Source organism: Falco naumanni, chromosome 3 (assembly GCF_017639655.2).
Source record: "Falco naumanni isolate bFalNau1 chromosome 3, bFalNau1.pat, whole genome shotgun sequence".
NCBI lineage: Eukaryota > Metazoa > Chordata > Aves > Falconiformes > Falconidae > Falco > Falco naumanni.
In genome coordinates this window covers 55,630,668-55,653,303 of record NC_054056.1, presented here as the reverse complement: position 1 = coordinate 55,653,303, position 22,636 = coordinate 55,630,668, and the positions used below count along the sequence as shown (strand labels likewise).

Genomic DNA, 22,636 nt, shown 5'->3' with positions numbered 1-22,636 from the left:
CTCATAATGATGCACATAATTCACTGCTTGTTTTTCAAATGAGACAAAGCTGAAAATGAACATTTCAGTGATGAACTGCTTGAGATGAATGACCCCTAGAACATATCTTTGAAGGTTAACTAATAGTCCAGAGTTTAAACTGATCAGTATTAGTGCATCCTGTGCCACATGCCTTCACTTTAAGCATTCATGAGTCAACGTGATAAATAGGACTGTGACTGATTTCCATTTTTTACTTGAATACAATGTGTAGGCATGTGGTGTTATTTTGGATTTTGCTTTTCAATTCTAGGTGTTTTTTTTTTACTCTGATCCTCCCCATTTCCCATCTGGAAATAGCCATACCTTTAAACAAGTGTGTCAATACTGAGCACCTTCAAAAACCCTAGATTTTTACTTTTAAAACCTGAAGACTGTGCTGGATGATGATGCTTAGAGAAGTTGATTCATATTTCCACACAGTCTTATCCCCAAATGCTGTATATTTTCAGGTCAGCAAATATCTATCAGCAAAATCTTTTCCTTCATGTTAACCAGTACCTCTCTTTCATGAAAGTTTCCATTTCATGGTAACAAAAAGAACAGTCAATATGTAAATAATGTCTGTGCAATACTGAATTCTCTATCATATATATCATATATATTTATTGAAGAAATTAGCTCAACCTCCTAGCAATTTCTCCCATGTGTTAGACTCCTACCATTTAGTTGTGTTTGTTTCCATTAAGACCTACTGTATAGTCAGGCTTCAAATAGTCTCAGCTCTGTTCATGTTGACATAATCTCCCACATTATTAGTGAATGGTTTTATGCAATGAAAAATGGATAAACTATTTCATATAACATCTATGTATAATACGATGGCTCAAACCTTGTAAAGTTGTAAGAACCTGACCTTCTGCCCTCACAGTAATTAGTATAGTTTTCATAGAGAGAAAACTCCTTTGATGAAAGAAACAAAACCAGTTCTGTGACAGAATATGAAGACACACACCTTACTGACATTCAACAAATATAATCCCAATGTGCTGTAATATCCAGCTACTCTTCTCCAACATTAATCCATTCTGTCAGATAACAAAGTGGTCTACTATGAGCTTCTTTTAGAGGAAAAGAAATAAAGAGGGAAGGGGGGGGCAGGGGGGCGGCAAAGAAAGACCAACACACTTATGCCAGAAAAGCAGCAAACTGTCCCAGTTCTCTCTATATAGTGTGGCCAAGGAGATCTGGGAAAAAAAATATCCCATTGAATCTCCTTTCAGAACACTTTTCTTTCACCATTGCTTTATTATTCATACATAATGTTATTCCACCACCAAAGAATAATCATCATCCACCTTGGCACTGCAAAGCGGTGTTATTATTTCAAGATTTTTTCCTCCGTAATTGATCAAGAAACTCTCTAAAAGGTCATAACAAGTTTAGAATAGCTACTAAAAACCTACATTCTAGAAATATATTATAAAGGCCAAAATTACTTTCACACCTAGCTTTTCTATAAGTCTTTTCAGAAGACTTGTGAGGTCATATATTGGATTTTTTGCCAATATTGTGTATTCTGTCAAGACCAGCAAGCTCGATAAAAATTAAAAATAAACATAAATCAATGCATGGCAAATAAATACTATGCTGATACCTGTAAGTTTATATTAATAGTAGCATCTTTAAGTAATGAACACAGTCCGAATAACACTTGACTATTTCCTAAGCAAGCTAAATGATCATGAGCAAAGGGTTATGGGGAAATTATAACCAAAGTGTAATTATTAGTAACATGTCACAAAAGGGAAGAATATTCTCACTGGCCTTTCATAGGAGTATATCTGCATCCAGGTTTATTAAGTCTTTTCATAGAAGTTCTGGATCAAGACACAATTTAATTATTGGACTTCCAGATCCTAGTTATAAGACAATATAGAGGTGCGTCAATGAAGTGACAGAATTCAATATGACAAGTTGGAAACATGGTTTGGAGCAGCAGAATAAAATTCAACAGAAACATCAGCAAAACACTGTGCTTAAGAAGGAATAATCTGCTTCAACAGTTCTGGATGGGAACTGCTTTTCATAGAACGGGTCTATGTGTCTTCGCACACAAGTTAAAAATGGGAGAACAGTATCTGTTTTTTGCAAAAAAAGCAAACGTGACACCTTTTTCTTGGTCATTACCAAAAACATTCAAAAAAAAAAATCTTCTTCCTTCCTGCTTATTCTCCAAACTCAGCTGACAGCTGAGCTGGTACCTCAGCTGGTGCTACCTTCTTGATTGTGTGATTCTTAAACTCTAGTAATTTTTCACTGTGGATACAAATGAAATGAATCTGTGCTGTTCCACTGTCAGCTAATGGACTCTTAAGAACTGAAATGTACTTCTTGAACCCTCTTCCTCTTCAACATATAGCACACGAAGCAACCTTCTTTAGAGTTATAAAGAAAAAAATCTAAATTGTGATATGCAATTCATATTTCCAGACTACAATTCTCGTTAGTCTTCTCTGACCTAGTTCTTTTGCCATTTGTTTAAAGACTCTAAAGAGAATGTGAAATGAGCCGGGTTTTTTAATCCATAATAAACTAATGTATTTCCAGAGCATATCTGTAAAAAGCAAACTCTTTATTGCAGGCTAAATAATTGCATGAATTGTATATTATCGAGTTCTCCCCAGGCCAAATGTATTTTCTGTTGCCTTCAGTGTTTTGACCTTTTTAATGGTAAAAGAAAATGAGGGAATAATATGCTAAACAGATCAAAGTTCAGAACCCTAATACATTTAACAGGCTCCATTCTTGGAATTGTATTCATTATTGATATCAGAGTAACAAACCTGTTTAAGTCAATGGAGATGGCCTATGGGGATTAAAATAAAATGTAAACCTAAAGCTTTGTTTCATGAAAGAACAATAATGAAGACTATGGGGAACTACTTACCGTGACACATTAATAGATCTGTTATTTTGTATGTCTATTTTAAACAAATAGTTCTATAAGAATTATAAAGCTGTTGCTGGAAAGAAAAAACTTCATATGACTTGATATTTTGGATATTTTGGATTTGGATACACAAAGAAATGTGATATTCACTGTGTGAAAGATATCTTATCAAAGCAAAATTCTGGAGGAAACCTAACTACTAGGTATTTCATATCATGTAACAAAACTATGTTTTATATTATAAAATCACAGAATGGTCAAGGTTGGAAGGGACCTCTGAAGATCATCTAGTCCAACCCCCAGCTAAAGAAGGTTCACCTACAGCAGGTTGCACAGGTTTGCATCCAGGCAGGGTTTGAATGTCTCCAGAGGAGGAGACTCCACAGCCTCTCTGCGTGTTCCAAGGCCCTGTCACCCTCAGTGTAAAGAAGTTCTTCCTCATATTCAGATGGAACTGTCTGTGTTGCAGTTTGTGCCCATTGCCCCTTGTCCTGTCACTGGGCACCACTGAAAAGAGCCTGGCCCTGTCCTCCTGAAACTTGCCCTTAAGATATTTGTAGACATTGATCAGACCCCCTCTCAGTCTTCTCTTCCCCAGGCTAAACAGGCCCAGCTCTCTCAGCCTTTCCTCATAAGGGAGATGCTCCAGTCCCCTCATCATCTTCATAGCCCTCCGCTGGGCCTTCTCCAGTAGCTCTCTGTCTCTTGAACTGGGGAGCCCAGAACTCAACACAGTACTCCAATATTGCCACCAAAAAAATCCCTGATGTGGTTCTGATGTATTCCTTTCTACATTTCTTTTCACCCAAGTTCTAATTCCATCATCATTTTTTCCCTCTTAAGTTGGGAAAAAATGTCTGGATTGTGTTTTTCATTTCCTGAAGTCTTCAGATTTGAGAAATATTTGTAGCAAAATCATTCTAGGTGCAGGTTTTATTTAATGCTATGTTAATATGTGATATATGTTTAATTTGATATACTGCTTTTACTTTCCTCTATATTTCTATACTAAATACCAAAGATTAAATTTCATTCATAGATGCAAATCTGCAAAAAAACCCCTCAGTGAAATTGTAGAACAGTTTGGTTTGGAAAGGACCTTTAAAGGTCATCTAGTCCAATCCCCCCTGCAGTGAGGAGGAGGAGCTTCAACTAGATCAGGTTGCTCAGAGCCCCATCCAGCCTGACCTTGAAAGTTTCCAGGGAGGGGAAACCTACCGTCCTCTCTGGGCAACCTGTGCCAGTGTCTCACCACCCTCACTGTAACAAATTTCTCCCTTGTATCTAGTCTGAGTCTACCCTTTTTTAGTTTAAAACCATTACTCCTTGTCCTATTGCTGCAGGCTCTAATAAAAAATCTGTTCCCATCTTTCTTCTAAGCCCCCTTTAAATACGAATGGCCACAATCAGGTCTCCCCAGAGCCTTCTCCTTGCTGAACAAGCCCAACTGTTTCACCCTTTCTGCACAGGAGAGGTGTTCTATCCCTCTGATCACTTTTGTAGCCCTCCTCTGGACCTGCTCCAACAGGTCCTTGTTTTCCTTGTTCTGAAGACTCCAGAGCTGCACCCAGTATCCAAGTGGGGTCTCACCAGAGCAGAGGGGCAGAATTACCTCAAATTCATTCTCATATCAAAGTGTTTATTTCTCCTGTGTGTCTGTGCTACCTCTGCCGTTATGGGCCCTTTCTGTACAGTTGATGCTAATGCATCTGAGCCTGTTGCTCCAGCTCCTGAGGAAAATGTGCCAGTGTTGGAAGCCACAGGTGAACATCAGCCTCTGACATAAGAAGAGACCCATACTCAGAGATGTTGATTTAATTTTGTAAGTGGCAAACAGGCTTAAGGAGATAGATGAAATAATGTTTAAAGATATTTTTTGAACTGATATATTTATGTTAAATTAAGGACAGAAATAAATCTGTGCAGAAAACTGTTGGCCTGCACGTTTCAAGAAAAGGAGAAAAGTTTAAAGGTTATTTACTTGATTTTCCATAGTGAAATATTCTTTGAGTTAACTAATTCAGAAAAGGGTAGAGGAGAAGTCAATTGTTTTTTTCTGAGACATAGTGCAAAAGCAAAAGGGACAAGTATCTAGGATGAAGTCTCTAAATTTCTTTCAGAAAAGGCATTAGCTGTAGACAAGGAGTAATTTTTATGACAGTTCTCAGGAAAACAACAGTGGAAGTAATTGCACTTGATCTGAAGCAAAATACCTGACACACATCCAATTGTGTTAGTACTCAAAAATGAAATAATTGTAGAACTTTGGGTAGATACAGTCTCTAAAAGGGTTTTGGTTTTCATTATTACAGAATAGCATGAGTTCGTACAGATAAAAGTGGCGCTTTTTTAATTTGTCATTTTGATTCTGAATGCAGAATCCCTCAGAGTTAATCATTAGCCTGCACTAAATGGTCCAGACCTTGAATACTTCCTGCTCTGTAGCTGGACTCTCTGAAAATGCGGGTTTCTAGGCACAGCCTTTGAGTATCACCCTCACCATCCTGATACCGCACTTGAAATTAAGGGGTTTTCCACTCTAAATCTTCAGACATATCTGATGCTTCAGTGTTGACCCTACCAGATATCACCTGAATAATTTATACTCCACAGCGTCATCATAATTTGTTAGATCCTGCAAATTACTGACCACATTTTGTATTCTTTAAAGCCAGAAATACAAACATTTTGCAGGTAGATTGTATTTTCTTCTAGACAGAGAAAGCAGCATTTATATAGGATGCCCAAAGAGGTTGTTAGGATACACAATACTCCATCATTGTTTTTTCTATAGCCTGGTCTTGTCTTTCACTCACATCTGTAGTCCATTGGAGACAGCTGTCTTTAATAAAGTTTACATTCCGCCTGTCAGGTTTCTATCCTGCAGCTCTTGTACACATGGACATTTCTCATGCAGTTCACAGTTTTGGTTACATGAAGTCCCCCGGAATGGGAAGATTTTCTCTTGAGGGGGTAGCCTGCTACTGGTGATGAGGTGACTCCACTTGAAAGGAGAATTGGAGGTTTAATGACTCTTTATTGCTAATTCTCTACTGTTGTCTCAGCTTCTCTCTTAGCAGAGAGAATTCTGGGTATTCATTCCAAGAAGAAATGTGATTGTAAAGGGGTTTAAGATTTTAGGCATATGCTGACCCATCATTAGCGTAAAGCTAAAGAAGAGAATAACAAAATCCTGGCAGCAACAAGAACAGCTGTAGATAAAGGAAATTTTCCTATGTTCTAATGCTAACCTCTGCTAATGATCTTATATACTCAAATACAGTTTTGCACCTTTTTCCTGGGTATTCACAGTGCTGATGCTTATAACACGTTTAAATTATAATATAAAACCTGTGCTAATTCAGGAAATAGTATCTTCATAACAACATTCATTCCATTTACAGTTTTGAGATTGTCAAGTATGGTTATATATGATCTTCCATTTATGTTTGCTTTGGTTTTTAGCTCCAGACGAGTCTGTCTGAACCAATGACATTATCCAAGTCGATCTCACTTCCTCGTAGTGCATATTGGCATCACATCACCCGGCAGAACAGCGTTGGAGAAATCTACAGTTTACAAGGCAAGTTCCTTACAAGTAAATGCCATGTCCATTACCTTCTTTCCATTTGACCAAAATTCATGCAAATTGCTTTTTATTTGCACTGGTTATTTTCTCTCCATTTCGTTTTATCAGTTGTCAGGAACCTCAGCAGGATTCCCAATTTTACATAAAACAGGTTTCTTTTAGTCGTTTTGTAAACTAATAGTGAAAATTATTCCCAGAATCACCACATAAAGCTGGATAGACAATTTGGCTCAATGTAGCTTCTCAGTAGCTAATGAATGTCAGGTTGTTTTAGTATTATCTTCCAATAAGGCTGTGTATGTGTTTGGGCAACCTCAGGGCGCCCAATTAAATCTACATAAAGTGTCGATATGAGTTGCAGGACTAGAACAAAATAATTCTAGGAATGGGAGCTATTCTTGGTGAATTTGCTTGGTGAATCATATATGCAAACTTGATTTGACTAACTTACAGGCCTTCTATATATACATATCATCTGTTTCTGTCTCCAGTTCCCTTTCGTACGTTTAGATTCTAAGTTATTTGCTTTAGACTTTAAATGCTATAATTAACACAACTTGATGACGATGATGATGATTCACTGTTCTTAAGATGAAATCAATTTGTATCATTTAGGAAACTGAAATTATTGTTACATTTAAAATGTAGACCTTACTATTAATGTTTTCACTTTTTAAGAATAACAACGTACCACAAACATATACCTTTGTGTTACTTGGAAAGAACTCAAGGATTTTGTTTCACTTCTCTTTTAAATCTGTTTGCATGAGCAATTTACATTTAGAAAGGAGTTTAGAAACTGCTCCCAACCAAGAGTACCAAATGCAAGAAAACACAGTATGTTTCCATGAAAATAAGTGAAATGCAGTATATAGATAAAAAACATGAAGTGTTTTGTTTTGTAAATTGTCACATAAATTAAAATCAGCAGGTGAGCTGTGAATTCAGTGCGTGACTCATTAAACAGTACAGCATTTGTTTCTCATCATCCCTCATACAACAAAGGTTATTTCTAAGTTAATTTCTAATCATGGTTATAGTCTTACAGGTCTTACAGTTCAATATCAGTAATGGAAAAAAGAAAATAACCTTGCAGAAGTTGTTTGTGAAAAAAAATTTTACTTGTAGATCACCTTAAAACTATTCATCATATCACTTATTTTTTTGCATGAACACAATAAGAATGAGGGGGGAAAAAAAGTTTTCTTTGTAGAGATGTTAGAGTTTCTCTTCTTATGTTCTTGATAGGTCTTTCCTTTGGAAAAAAGATGGTAAACATGTCATTATATACATGAAGTGAGATAAATGTATGGAACATTGTTTATTCTCTGCAAGGTTTTTGTTTCTTATAAATTACCTTTACAGTCAAGGGAAGCAAAACTTGATATGTCAAGTAACAGTTTAATATCTATACCAACTAGCTTTGCAGGTCACAATATATTGGAAGTGTATTATTAAAACTAAGAATTTTATTTTTTGGAAGTGTGCAGATTTCACTCTTCCATTACATGGGTCTGATAAATATTTCAGAATTTAAGAATTTCATTTCTCTTATATGTACTATGATGACTGAAACTTGAGAAAGTGTAGTTGATTTCAGGAGATACTAATTCTGTATTATCAGTGGGATAAAAAATACATCCAGAGGACAATTTTGTCTCCTCTGGCTGCAAAACTTTTGCATGCAAGAATATTATTCATTATCTGTAACCTTCTGCTGCAATGACTAATTAAATGAAATGTACTTGTATGGAAGCTGAAAGGAGTGCAAAGTATACCTTTTTCTCCTAATACCTGTTCAAGCGCAGCAGAGACCTACTGGTTTTCAAAGCATCAAACCACAGATGCTTCATAGATTTCACTAGAAGGTAGCGAGGAAGAGGGTTGCAAGCATCACTTCAGCCCCCACTTTAGCACAGTAGCCAGCTGAGAGGAGCAGTTGCAGGGGGAAAAATTCACTTGCTGTGATCTTCTCTGAGCTTTAAAAGGTATGTTACACCTTCAGGAGACACTTTCTTAGAGAATAATCCACCAAACACAGTTCTGCACTTCGTGCAGATATGTACTTATGACAAAGCTTTTTACATTCAAGAAATTCAATACAGTCCTCTGAGTATTTCACAAACTATAAAATGAAATAACTAGAGTAGTATCTACCTATATTCAGATTACTATCAGTATCAGTAAAGGAACAGCTGAACTCACTGTTGAAGTGCAGCGTAGAAGTTTTTCCATAGTGGCAATTACTTCAAACTTGCAGTCTGAAGTGACTAGAATTTAATTAATAACAGTTGGTGATGTATAAGGAGAAATTAATATGTGCTCATACTACCTTAGATTAATTGGCCTTTCAGGAGATACTTAGCAGTTGAATTTAACTTAATTAATAGTGTGAGTTGATCTGATAATGAATATGCTGTAGAGTAAGAAGGTGGGGGAAGTTGTCATTTGTTTTTTGTTGTTTTTTAAGACTACATGTTATATGAGAAAAGACAATTCAATAAATGGGTGCTGGGTTTATCCATCTGCCCATGAAAACACTTACATGTAAAGGCATGAAAAGATTAAAACACAGAATAATAGTGCTAAAGGATCACAGGCTGCACAAAATAATCCAAAAATTAGGTGGGCTGATTTCTCTCTTTATATAGCTTTTCTTCCATTTCTGTCTTCCTTACATTCTTTCAGTTCTTGATTGCACTGTTAAGATAAAAGTAGTAATTTAGTTGTCTAATTAATCTTGTCTAATCTTGTCAATGGGAACAACTTGGTGGTTGGGTCTTACCAGTGGCAGCGTATCACTGCCAGCATTCACTTCAAACGTTACAGTACAGTGCTGCAGGTCTGACAGTTTCCATCTGTGATCTGCAGCCGCTGTAGAGGTTGTGGCATGGGGACTCATTAGCTGACACAACAGTGCCCGTTCAGCCCTGTGCATTGCCTCTCCTCTCCATCTGACATGACATAGGGCATGTGTCAAGCCCCAACGTTGCACAATAAAAAGAAAAAGGGAGTTGCTGCCATGCCAGAAAACCGCACAAAGTTTTTACAGCCACCAGGTTAAATTTTTATCCAAACTTCTGTGTTGCAGTCACTTCACTTAAAATCCACACTGATACCCATGGCTTTACAAATCACAATCCCTCTTTCTAAAGTGTACACATTGGTAATCCAGATCTTGCCTTTAATTACAGTTCAGAAATGAAATAGTATCTTTACAGATTTTTTTATCATAAAGAAGTTTAAAGAAATAAAAAAGGTGTGTGTATATATATATACACACCATTTTTGGGGCATACATGAGTAAGGCTTAAATGAATTGAACACTTTCATGAATAGACAGCTCAATAAAGAATTCAAACGCAAAGGAATATAAACATTCATTGCTGTGTTTTGCGGTTCTATACACCAAGTTCTACAAAACCACAAAAATTACTAGCCAAGAGTAAGCTTGTGAACTGAAATCATGGTTAAGGAGAAAAATACAGGAGCCATGTAAGTATGAAAATAACCCCACCCTGTATGTATCTTCATAACTCGTTGTTTATTGTTACTATTTGCCATAAGATTTAGCACTGTTTCACAATATATTAAAAACTGACAAACAAAGCACATGGGTTTTTATACATCAAAAGATCATAAATAACATTAATACAGCTTTTTTATTATTTTGCGGTTTGGGGGTTAAATTTCTTTAGGATAAAAAAAGATTGCAGACTGAATTTCCAGCTAGCTGAAATTTAGTGTTATAGTTCTCACTCTAGAGAATTTGGGTAGTACACATTTTAAACACAGTAAGTTTGTCTATTATTAAAGAAATAAGGTGAAATAAAATTTTGGTATGGAAACCTGCATTAGCTTTTTGTATTGCAGTTACTGAAATCCCTGAGGAAACTGTGTTCAGAAAATCTATATACAGTGTGGCCTTTCTCCAAAGAATTTAAAATTAATAATCACTTTTAAACACCCCTGTTGTGTTTGAATCTGGTTTGCATTCCTGATTTGGACTTTGTTTTTGCTATCCATACTCAAAAGTGATGAACACCTACCCACATAAGCAATCCTGTTCATTTCTATGACAGTACTCATGTGAAGGAATATATATTTGTACAACAATTACACCAGTAGCATCTTACATGTTTTACTCTTAAAGAGCGCACTTATGCTTTCTTCCACAGTAAATTGCTTATCGCAAGTTGCTTATAATAAATGGTTATTTGGTCTATCACAAAATGCATACCACATTTTGAGATAAACCCCTAACAAAGTAATTAAATTACACGGAAAAATACTGAGATGCCTCCTAAGACCTAAAGTGAAATTTTTAAACTTAGTGAGGAACTTTGAGAAATAAAACTATAGCCTTCAATAAGACATGACAGGCTGGGAGCATGACTTAAGCTTGTAAGTACATATCAAAACCAAACCCAGACAGAAATAAAAACTGGCCTCAATGAAGTCTGTAAGAATTTTGCTGTTGATATACAATTATCTTTTGTATTTCACACTACAGACGCAAGAAACATAAAAATGCTTTTGCAAATCAAAACAAAGGGAAACTGTGGCTCCTCTTTGGCCTTGGTAAACAAGCCTGCATTGCCACTTGTCTTTTGGCCTTGTAGGGTGAGAGCTCACCCTTCTTTTGTTTCTGAATATATTTTAAGTAGAATAACATGTACTATTAACCCATTCAACTAAAAGGATTTGTATGTAAAAAGGAGAGAAAATCATCACGTGTTCTCTCTCAGCTACATAAGTTTCCAGCCTTTCCAAAGTAGAAGTTCTGATATGTCATTAAAAGTAATCAGAGAATATTCAAGTTGCTAAATATTTAGAAGAGTTTGAATCATCCTTTCAGCCCTCCTTAAGCTCATCCTGCAGGAATTTCCAATGGGGGCTTCTGCACTTTTGTGCAAACTGAAGTAAGTAAAATGAATTGGAGAACATTCATCATTTTGGCATTTCCATTGTTTGTTCATATGCCCAGCAACAGAGTACAGAATCCATTTCCCCATCTAATCTTGATGCCAGAATAATGTGAATCACACAAAATGTTAGAATATATCTGTTATATAAACCTGATAACTCCGTAATGTTTCACTAAGTGTCTAACAGCAGCTAAAACTGAAATGTTTTATAGCCTGCTACCTTCCCATTTCCTTTGCTGAATCTCATCAGGACTTTTGCATTAGTAAAATGAAGCCTATAAAATTTGAAGTATGAATAAAGGACAACTGAAACAAGATACTTACTGAGTAGAAACTACTTAAGAGCTACATGATTTTAAATGACTGTATTGTGGAACTTCTCAAATCTTGCAGTAGATTTAATCCTTTTCTTTTGAGCTTTGAAATTCTGTGCAAAATAGTGCATCACTAGACTGATTTTAAAATAGCATATTGGAAATGGGAACTGTCTTAGAAACTAGTAAAGAACCTCATTTTGTTCAACAGTGATTGCTATAGCTAATTAAAAGCATTGCTGACAAACTCTAAAGAGTATCTTGACATATTCCCTTTCACTCTGACAAATGATTGCTGAGGTAAGAGGTTCTTACAGTTATGGGCCATGAAAAATAGGAGAGGAAAGCCAAAAAATATTAATAAAGCATATTCTGCTGTCAGAAGTTCTGATTTCATTTAAGCCCTATATGGTGATGCTCTTTGTCTCAGAAGACGGTCCTCCAATGAGGTCATCAATGAGGTTATTCTGCGCTAGACCAGAAAGTGTAGAAGTCATTGTAATCTCAATTTACAATGGAAAACCCGGTGTAAGAATAGCAGTTAAATATTGGGTGATTGCCTCCTCTCCCCAACAAAACCAAAGAAATGCAAGTTCTTCAGTGCAAACTACACAAATTCTTAGTTATAAATCTCTTATGTCATAGCTTAATGACTTCATGAATACGTGCTGCCACTAGCTTCTCACTCGCTGTTGGTGTGAGAAGCAAATCAAGCTTTGTCCCTAGCTTAACTTAACTGAAATCAGGAATCTTTACCCTGAGTTAGCTTAAAAATAACTACGGTTATGCTACAGTCCTTTGATTTCTCTGCTATATTGTAAAATTCCAGGACCTGCATTGTATCATAAGAGCTGTAATTTGGTGAATATGTGTAGCTGGAGAATAGGTGTAACCATCTCCATGGATACTAACTGTTGGCTGGTATTGGGCTGCCTGAACAAGAAAGTTTTGCTATGTTGTATCAAATAGAAAATTGGAATATTTGTCAAAGGTCAATTTTATGAAAACTGCTTTTGTCTATTAAATTGTTTTACCAATAAATCTGGACTGGTCTAGCTGTGACTGCCTTATTTTGTGTTAAGTAGAATCAAGAAAATTGTCAGTTCATTTTTGTGATTACAAACAAATTGAAAAGATTCTATGCTGACAAGCCAGATTTTCTAGTAAAATTATTACTCAAAATCATATATTATTAAGCCCCCTTTAAAACAGTTTGGGGTGGGGGGAAGCCTACATATTTTTAAAAAAATACCTGGGCAAAAAGATGTATTTCCTTTAGTATCTCTTTGCAGGAACTGTTTATACTTCCTTTTCTTTCAATACTTACTTTTAAATGAAGTAAAAATTATTGAAGTTGACACTTCTATAGAACATGTTCACAATTTTTTTATAATCTAAAAACAATGTAAATTTTGAACATAGGCTGTGCAATAGGAAGAGTGAGGGGATATTAAAGAAGCCAAACCCAAGGATTTCAAGTGCAATCAATTGTGTAATACTATAAGTGGAAAAAAATTCAACACCCCCCCAATTCACATTCTACTGTTTATAACATAAAATAGGATCATATAAATATATATTTAACTGCTTGTCTGAAGTGATGTAACATTGACTTAGCTGCCTGGGGTTTAGTTATTATGAAGTTTAAAATATATTTGTTATAGAAAGAGTATCATAAGATCTGTAAGATTGTCTTTTATGTGTATCTCACTTTACTAATATGCAACAATATTATGATAACAATATTTATGGCACACGTTATGTAGTCTGTTGTTGGTACAGACCTATTTATTTTCATGGTAAGGCAAATTTAAGCACAATGTACACCCTACTCAGTTTGCTTAGTTTGATCGAGCCATAAGAATATACTCTTCATAACTCCCTAGTGAATTTCAGCTGTGCAGAACTGATTAAAAGATCATAGTATCATTCATTAGGAACAAAAAAAAAAAAAAAAGTCCAAAAAATCTTAGAACTTCTTTCATTCTACTTTTGTTCAAAAAAGCCTTTTCATCTTGGTGAATTCTTATATCCTGCCAACTTTTTATTTCATCAAAATGATACATTGTAAGAAACTAAGGTAAATTTCACAGAAGTAAGAACTGCAGATAACAATGGGAATTTTCTCCCAGTGCAGAGTTAGCAAAATTTCATCAAAGTTTTTCATCTTTTCCAAAACTGAAGTCTGCCAACTCTTTGCAGTTCCATGATAGAATACTAGAAGTGAGTTTGCTGTTTAGCTGCTGGGTACTTGTTTATACTTCAAAATTCTTTGAAGATGCTTTTTGGGGAAAATTTTTAACCAAAGGTTTGTTGCCCTTAGTTAGGAACAAATGAAATATTTTGTTATAAAGCTATATGGAAGAAAGGAAAATGCAATACCAGACTGGGAGAGAGATAGGAGAGAAAGGGCATGGTAGAAACTGGAGTTGCATGCTCTGGAATTTACATTATAAATATCAAAGGTTCTGTCCTTCCCTACCTCTAACAAAAAATGTCCACGTGAGGATTCAGTGCAGAGTAGCAGAGCAGTGTACCATAAAGCCATACTTGTCCTAACTGCAGAAAGCAGAGGTGAGGTCCCAAGTGGAAGGAGGCTTTTCACTGTTCAGCAGCAAACACCTTAATTAGAGAGTGAGGATGAAATTAAAAGATCCTTACTGCTTTCTTTAATATCTCAGATATTTATGTTATTCTTCCTAGGCCAAGTTTGCATACAGGGGGACAGTGCCATAGTTATTTTCTCTGACCGTGGCAGTGTGTGTGCCATAATGTGGCATGGATGGTTGGGTTCTCAGGAGTGTCCTGTCTCCTCTTGTGTGCAGTACTGCCATCCCTCAGCCCAGCCCCAAGGAAGCGATGGAAATCCAGCAGCCTGGGAGGGGGGATGGAGGGGCGGGGGGGGTCGCAGCTTGTCCCTCTTGGCCAGTGGGGCTCTTCTGCCCAGGATGTGTTGACTGAGAAACTAAGGATGCGTCTTCTCTCTGCCGCTCTGCCTCTTGTTCTTGTACTTTCATACCCATTCAGGTTATAAAGCAGGGTCTTGTCCAACCCAGCTCTCTCTCTGGATGTAATCCTTCATGTGGGCTGCCACTGCCAGTAATGAGCCTCCTCTTTTCTCTCCAAACCCTGTGGAGCCCTATATAGCCACCACAGGCGGTTCCCAAAGCTGCTTGATATGAGCTGAACTAGGTGCAACTTACAGTCCCTATTACCATGCCCTCAAAGTAAAGCATCTACTTATTATTACTTACTATTAATTGAATGCTTACTATAATACTGCTGTTATTACTTACTATTAATGGAATACTTAGTTGAGAATTAGCTGATTGTGCACAGGTGTGTTTTCAGCCTACAGAAGACATATGACTAGTTAGTTATATCTATACCACTCTTTTTATCTTTTCTGAACAAAATGTAATAAAAAGGGGATTTTGATCAGTTTAGCTTCAGCTTCCAGGAAAAGTATTCTTCCCCTGGCTTACAACATTGCTTATTGTTCTTGCATTTCACTAATTAAGCATTTAATTGCTGATCAGATTTATTCTTTTCCATACTTTACAGAACTTGTCATTAGTGGGTATGGTTCTTCTTCACGGAAGTCAGTGAAAACTACATAAAACAAGTTTTCATTTTTACCTCATTTTGCCACTTTTCCACACAACTGTACAAATAGATAGCAATAACAGAATGTTTTCTTCCTAAATACCCATTACACACATGCCAGAGTAGCACTTCTGTGTCCATACATTGCCTGATTTTTACTAAAATAGGAATGAGTTTTGCTTTTTAATAAAGTTTCTGCATGCTGAGTTAGGGTGCTTAATGGGAAACTGCCAGATTTCCTAGTTTTGTGGCTATGGATTGATGACATCAAACCACGAATGCAGGTACCCAAATGTGCTGTCTCCTCCCTTCATATGTGGACATCCCAGGTTTTGGGAATATTCACAAGCAAGTTGTTGCTGAAAGTATGGTCCAGAGCCTGTTTACATAAGTGCTGAAGCTTAAATTTAAATTTGAAAATTCCTGTTCTCATTGTAATTGTTAGAAATGCAGCATAAGTTAACTGATTGATTGTTGACAGACTTTGGCCCCTTGTTTTTATCCATGATTGCTGTTTTACTGTTCAGGGTGTCTAAGCAGGTTTTCAGGGCTTCTGTTTGTAAGATGACAGTCCTATCATAACCAAGCATTTGATGTCATGAGCATTTTATGATGAAAAAGATAACCTGTTCTGGGTTAGGAAATGGAAATGTATTTCATACAGTCTCGTCAACTGTCTCATTATTCTCCATTCATCAGAGCAGGTATTTAATTCTGTGCAATAGCTCAGCAGGTTTTCATCCCTTTCATGCATCTTACAGAAACACTTTCCTCTGTACAAATAAGTGCATTCTGGTTTAAGTGTCAATCTGTTTGTGAAGAGTCTTGTTTTTCTCATAACTGTCACCATAATTAACCAAGAAAACCCATTTTTAACACATAAATGGGGGGTGTAGGGGGAGAGCAACAGGGTCAGGAGCAGCAAATAGTGAACATTATATGTACCAATGTGTGATTTTTCAGTGCTAATATGTTCGGGTTTGTATGCACTAGTAAAGCCTTTTGACTCTCTAGGATACCTATGAGAAAGTCTCTTCTCAATGCCTGTGACTGCAAAATTTATGTAACTTCTAGACCACAGATCTGTTCTAGTGTAAGAATGAGGAAAAGGGATTTTTCTTGAGCTTTTTTATAATTTTGTACTATTTCCTGATTTGCTTCAAAGCAAAGAACTACTCCACCTTATGCTCATGGTTTGGACCAGCACCAAGATGGCTTAGGACCATACAAGAAATATAAAGAAGGGCTCAAGATGCTTCTTCATGTAGTCTTATCACCTTAATTGTACATTATTGTTGTATCAAACTGTAGGAACAAGTTATAAATTTTGCAGTTGTGTTTATTGTGTAATAAAATACGAAAGAGTGGGACAATTTAAACTGTTATCTTCAAGGTGTGACTTTTTATGCTTATGCTGGAGTAAATCAGGAATGTTGCCAGCAACATGAATGACATTATGTTAGTGCACAACTACTATAAAAAGGGAAAATGTACACAAAATTTGAACAGTATCATTGCTATGAATATAACACACTTACTCATTGTCCTTATTTAAATGTTCAAAACCATGCAAGATGTAAAAGAAAATCTTCATAACTAGACAAGAAACAGAAATTAGTTTGTTGTTAAGGCGTTGGTCTTCATCTGTTGCAAGTCATCCTTGCTCATGAAAAAAAAATAATTCTGCTGACCTAGACAAGGTGAAAACTTCTCCTTGTAATTCATATCCACAGATCACTGTAGCATAAACAGGACCCCCCTTTCTGAGCGTTTATTCAGTGGCCCATGAAATTATGTAGAGGCTTTTTGACTGAAGTCAGTCTTTATTCTGATAGTCATAGATCTCTGTTGGATTTTTACATGGTAATGTAGATGCATTTTATATGATAAAATATCTGCACATTTGCTTTGGACCTAAAAGTCATCTATATGAAAGAGATTTGGGTTTATTATTTTATTACATTGACAGACACCAAAAAAACCCCTACGAACAAACCCAAAAAAACCCAAGAATATCATTGCAGCTGTGTAAATGGTTTAATAAAACCTTCTTAGTTTCACCACATAGCATGAAATTGTCCCAATACATATATTGTTGCAGTATAGGTTAATACCTAGAGAATGGGTCCATACCATACAGTCAGTAAAGCAATATTCAGCCTCAACAGTAGGGAAGTGATGATGCCCTTACCTCCCTGTAAACAGCCCTTACTCAGTATGAGCTCTGAAGCCAGACTCAGTGAGGTGCTGCTTGAAAGTAGTTTTTATCCAGAAGTGATAGAGAAAATTAGCTTTAAACCCTGGTTTTGCTGATCTCAGAGGCAATTACCTTACGTAATTGCATAATTACCTTACGCTTAGAGGGAGTATGACTCACCGTCTAACTGTTCCGTTGGACAGCGTTTGCAGTTTTCACCTGCCTGGGGAAGAATCATTGAGATCTGACAGTGTGGCATCTCTCACCTGACAGCCACGCACTGTTCTTCGACCATGACGCTAGAGTGTATGTGCAATTTCAGTACATACTGTTTGAAGTGTTTTGTTTCTTGAAGTGACCTCTCAAGCCATAACCCATCAAGAGAGTTTATCCTAAGAGAAATTCAGAATTAGTTCACAGTATCTTATTTGAAATTGAAATATATATAAATATTTCACTTGCATAAATATACTTACAAGAATGACATTTTTCCAGGTAGTTACAGGTGGAGTTTCTTGTCTGAAGTCTTGCTAACAGAAACTGAATACAAAACTCATGAATATGAGTATATCAGTCATTCCCCAAATAACTCATACAAAAATGTTAACAAGATTTTTAACCTACAGAGTGAATAAGCAAACAAAAGAGTATTATGCAGATCAAAATGAAATACATGATTGTAGATAAGATGTAGATCTTAAGACAAGCCATGTTATAAAATGATCATTTCAGCATGAAGAGTTTCAAATATTATCATACATTACTTTTGTATGCATTGCTATAACACAGATGTTATTTCAATGTGAAATCTCTTCTAAACTGTATGGCTAAAATATATCAAGATGTGTCAGATCCTGAATATGTACATTATATGTCTTGTTAATTATGTATTCAGCACTAAATAGCTGCAAACTTGAATCCAACCCACACCCAGGTGTATTTTCCTCACAGAAGTGTGTGTTAGATCAAAAGCATTATTTAGTGAAAACTGGAGTTAAACAGAAAATATGTTTTCTATCATATTTTTTTAGATAGGTTTATCAGAGTTCAGAGATGTAAACTATAAGGCCAGGTAAATCCCATTGTAAGTCTCCTTTCATCTTCTGTGTCAGGCATTTGTCTTCTGTGAGTCGCCCAATGTACACAATGTTCCTGTTAAAATCTTTTCTCTCTTCTTTTCCATGTAACGTTGTTTGTTCAATTAAACATTAAATCTTTTCTTTTATCATAGATCATACATGGATTTATTCCCTATTATTCAAATGTCTATGATATGCAACTAGTTGTTGACAGTTAGGACCAATATTCCTAATTACGTGGCAGAACAAAATGAATGCCAGATCCTAATTTGTTACAGATCAGCATAGCTCTGCTAAAGAGACCTCCAAGTGTGTTTACTGAAGAGATTCATATTTCTATTCTTATCCTACATTATATATTAGAAACGTTTATTTCACCACAGTTAAGTGTCCTTTATATATTATTATTCTGGACTTGTACTATGTGCTATCATAAATGCAGTGGTTAATAGTTACCATTTTAATGTGCTAAAAATAATTTTCATTTGAAACCCGTTCTTGTCATTCTAGAGTTTCCTTTGCTTAGCAGACGGATTTATGTTTTATTTTGTATGCCAAAATAGGACTTCAATTTTTTATGATGGCATTATAGCTATGTGCAAAATGATATCACTGGTAAGTATATAGTGCACACTAAACCTAGTGTCTGCGGAAAGTATAATAAGACACATTTACCGCCACATCCTCTTCCCTAATCAGAGGCACTTCAGGCACAAAGAAAAAAAGAAACATTTGCTAATCTGGATGGTCACAATGAAAGAGTTATGGTTGTCACAATATCGTACCATTAGACCAAAATGCAGATGCCTCTGACAAAGAGTTTTCTATGACCTGATAAACAATTCAGGTTTTTCGTATTCATTATGACCATAAGTACGCAGAAAAGTGAAGTGAAGGAGCAAGAAGAAAGTCTACCTAGCAGTCAACATTCAGTCATATTAATGAGCATTTTTAAGTTGAAACACTTCATATTTTCAAGTGCTAATTTAATTAAAGATGTTTGTGATTGATTTTTTTTTTTTTTGCTTGCTCATTTTTAATAGAAGGATCCCTGTATGAACTTCGATGCACAACTTAAGAGATATAAATTATGATCCTTTTGATGCATGGAATAAGACTGAGATCTGACAAAGCAATAAATCCAGTTTGAAAATGCCTACAGCTTGATAAGAAATGACATGGCTATGTGATTCAAAATGCTGAAGTAACACAAACTCATTAAAACAGTTCAAATTTGTTCAAAATATTTTGATAGCTAGCTTTGTGAAGGCAAATTTTATGCCAAGTCAGGTATCACTTAAACGGTATATCGAATCAGGTATTACATGTTCTCCAGTTGCTGGCATAATGCCAGTTTAAAGGCACATGACTAGCATAAACACTCTGCTTTATGTTCTCACTTACTCAGCATAAACAAGTTTATGTGCTGAGGCCTGATCTCAGTTCAGTCTGTGTGATCAAATTATGCGTCTGTGCCTCAAAGATATTAGGCGTCATGACCCAGATCTTCATTTTGAGTTTTCCTCCTCACTGCTGCAGTTGTAGGGCTCAGGTCAGTGCATCCAGCAGGCATGCAAAAAATGACACACATGTTTTGGGACAAAATGTAATTGAGTTCTGGCTCTGAACCAGTGTAACATTTAAATTGTCCTAAAGCAATCAGCCTGTCTTTGAGATGTGCATTACCACTTCCTCGGTATTGCAGGGGGTATACGTTTCCTTAGGCCTCTGGTAATTACAGGTCCTTAAATAGAAGTCAGCACTGACATGGACAGTAGTTCATGCAAGCTGAAAGTGTGATTCCTGGGAAAGCAAAGTGCCCTGAATTCTTACCAGTACACTGTTGGTACAGGAAGTACTTTAAATACTGCAAAAAATTCAGTCCTTCTCAAGACCATGTGTCATGGCAAAGGCTTCATAAAACATGAGTAGTTCCAGATACCTATGTCTATGGTATTTTTACAGACCATATCCACGGAAATGTGAACATTTTGAAAATTTTATGGTGGTGGTGGTTTTTTTTTATAAAGGATTTCTTTAATAACCTTTTCCTTTCTTCAGTTAATAAATCATTTTCTCAGTTCTTAAAACATATGCTGTGAACCAGAATCATTGAACTGGCACAGATAATACAAGAGGAGAGTGGTAGATAACTTCTATGGGAATTATTGGAAATAGCTTGTTTACCTCTGAAATTAGATTTTTTTTCCCCACTGAGAAACAGGATGATTTGGAGAAAGATTATACATAAGCACCACTGTAGTTTTATGTACATGATTGAGATAGAGTGTTAGTCATTAAGCATTACTAACATCTGATTCTGAAATTAAACAAATAATTATGCTTTAATTTTTTATCAGAGTTCCTCAATAAACGTTTAGTTTTGTTTTACTGTTTCGTTTTCACTACTAACACTTGTTTCACTAATGTGAAATTGCAGTTTCATCATTTTACTTGAAAATCTGACTCAATTCAGGAAGCCAGAAGTATACAGAAAACAGCTGAGATACATCAGGATGGGAGGGAAGGAGAGCTGGGAGTGGAAGGATATTTTCTGAGGAAAGAGAACTTTTCAAAAAGTGATTATTCAATATTATATTGAGTCTCTCCCACCAAAGAAACTGCACTTAAGCTTGTTTTTAATAACTTAAGCTTTTTTAAGGAATGAAGCTCATTTTTAATAACTGCTCTATTTTCATGGCTGGAGAGTTTCAGTTTGGATTTGAGCTTGAGCATCATAGGAGAAAGAGGAAATGTATTAAACTTTCTTCTTTTGATTATAATTGCTTAGAAATAGTACGTTGTATCTACAGATTATCTTATAGTCACTAACAATGAGCACCTTTATGTTTTGATCAAACTAGAACGGGGCTATATAGTCTATCATTTATTTGACCTAGAGGAAGGAGTGTGTTTAATATCAGAGTTTTGTAATCCTATTGAAAATAGAGATGGAAGAAGAAGCTGAGGTTTTATTTTACAGTGACTCAAAAAAATGAAACATTTTGTTCTTTGTCCTGGAATGTTAATAAAAGCACTGTAGTAACAATAATATATAGCCTTTTCCAGGATGGAAGAAACAGAAACGTATGTTCTGCCTTCTGGCGAGAAAAATGGTTAGGCATTTTATCTGTCAAATCTATCTGTATATGTAATGCTTCCCAAAATATAGTATCTGTGTAATGAAATATGTGAACCTTACATTAACAATCCTATAGTCACAATGAAAATAGAAAATGTTCTGAATTATATGTGTAGTTTCTAGGAGAAGGAAGAATATCAGAGATGTTCTTTTTATATCCATTATCTACATATTAAGTAGCCTTTAACATATGTATATAATATAGATGGTGCACATAGAATAAATTATCTTTTTAATGATACTATTAAATTGCTAAATTTTGACAAAGGGTTTTGCATATTAAAAACATACTGAATTTCTTCCAGTAAATTAAAACCTTAAATAGAAATCTTCTGAAATGTTTGGGAGACCTTACTTTTTTGACTGTATGTTATGCGAGAGTGGCCACAAATAATACCACATTTTCAAATATTTTGAGTAGTACTATCAGTGTAATCCAATAACTTAACAAGCTATGAATAGTTAAAAATTAAAATCTATTTCTAAAATGTTTTATTTTAGAGAATAAAACTAGGCAAAGAGTGTTTTATATCAATATCATTCAATTGATTGACTCAAATTTCCATTTATTTGTTTTACATATAAAGTTAATTTAAGGAATTATAATAAATTTACTCAGTTGCTTTTTGACTTTGAAAACTACTTGTCTTTTGTGTAATATAGATCTGCTCATAACCTTATTTTCTCACAGTGTATGCATAAATTAACTCAATTCTACATATGTATTTGGCTAGATTTACTTTTGTATCACTTCATTTTCTTGTTGAAATACAACAGATCACTTAGTGGTGGCTTTTTACATGGTATTTTCACACTTTGATTATATTCACACTCTTTATCTTGCATTTC

At 35.6% G+C, this 22,636-nt stretch overlaps 1 protein-coding gene across 1 annotated transcript in view; it reads left to right on the top strand.

The window, feature by feature from the left end:
• DOK6 (docking protein 6) overlaps nt 1-22,636 on the top strand; it is a 253,532-nt gene that overhangs the window by 204,245 nt on the left and 26,651 nt on the right. The window contains exon 7 of the mRNA XM_040588651.1: nt 6,398-6,515. Coding sequence (XP_040444585.1) covers nt 6,398-6,515 — 118 coding nt within the window. The remainder of the gene's footprint in view (nt 1-6,397; nt 6,516-22,636) is intronic.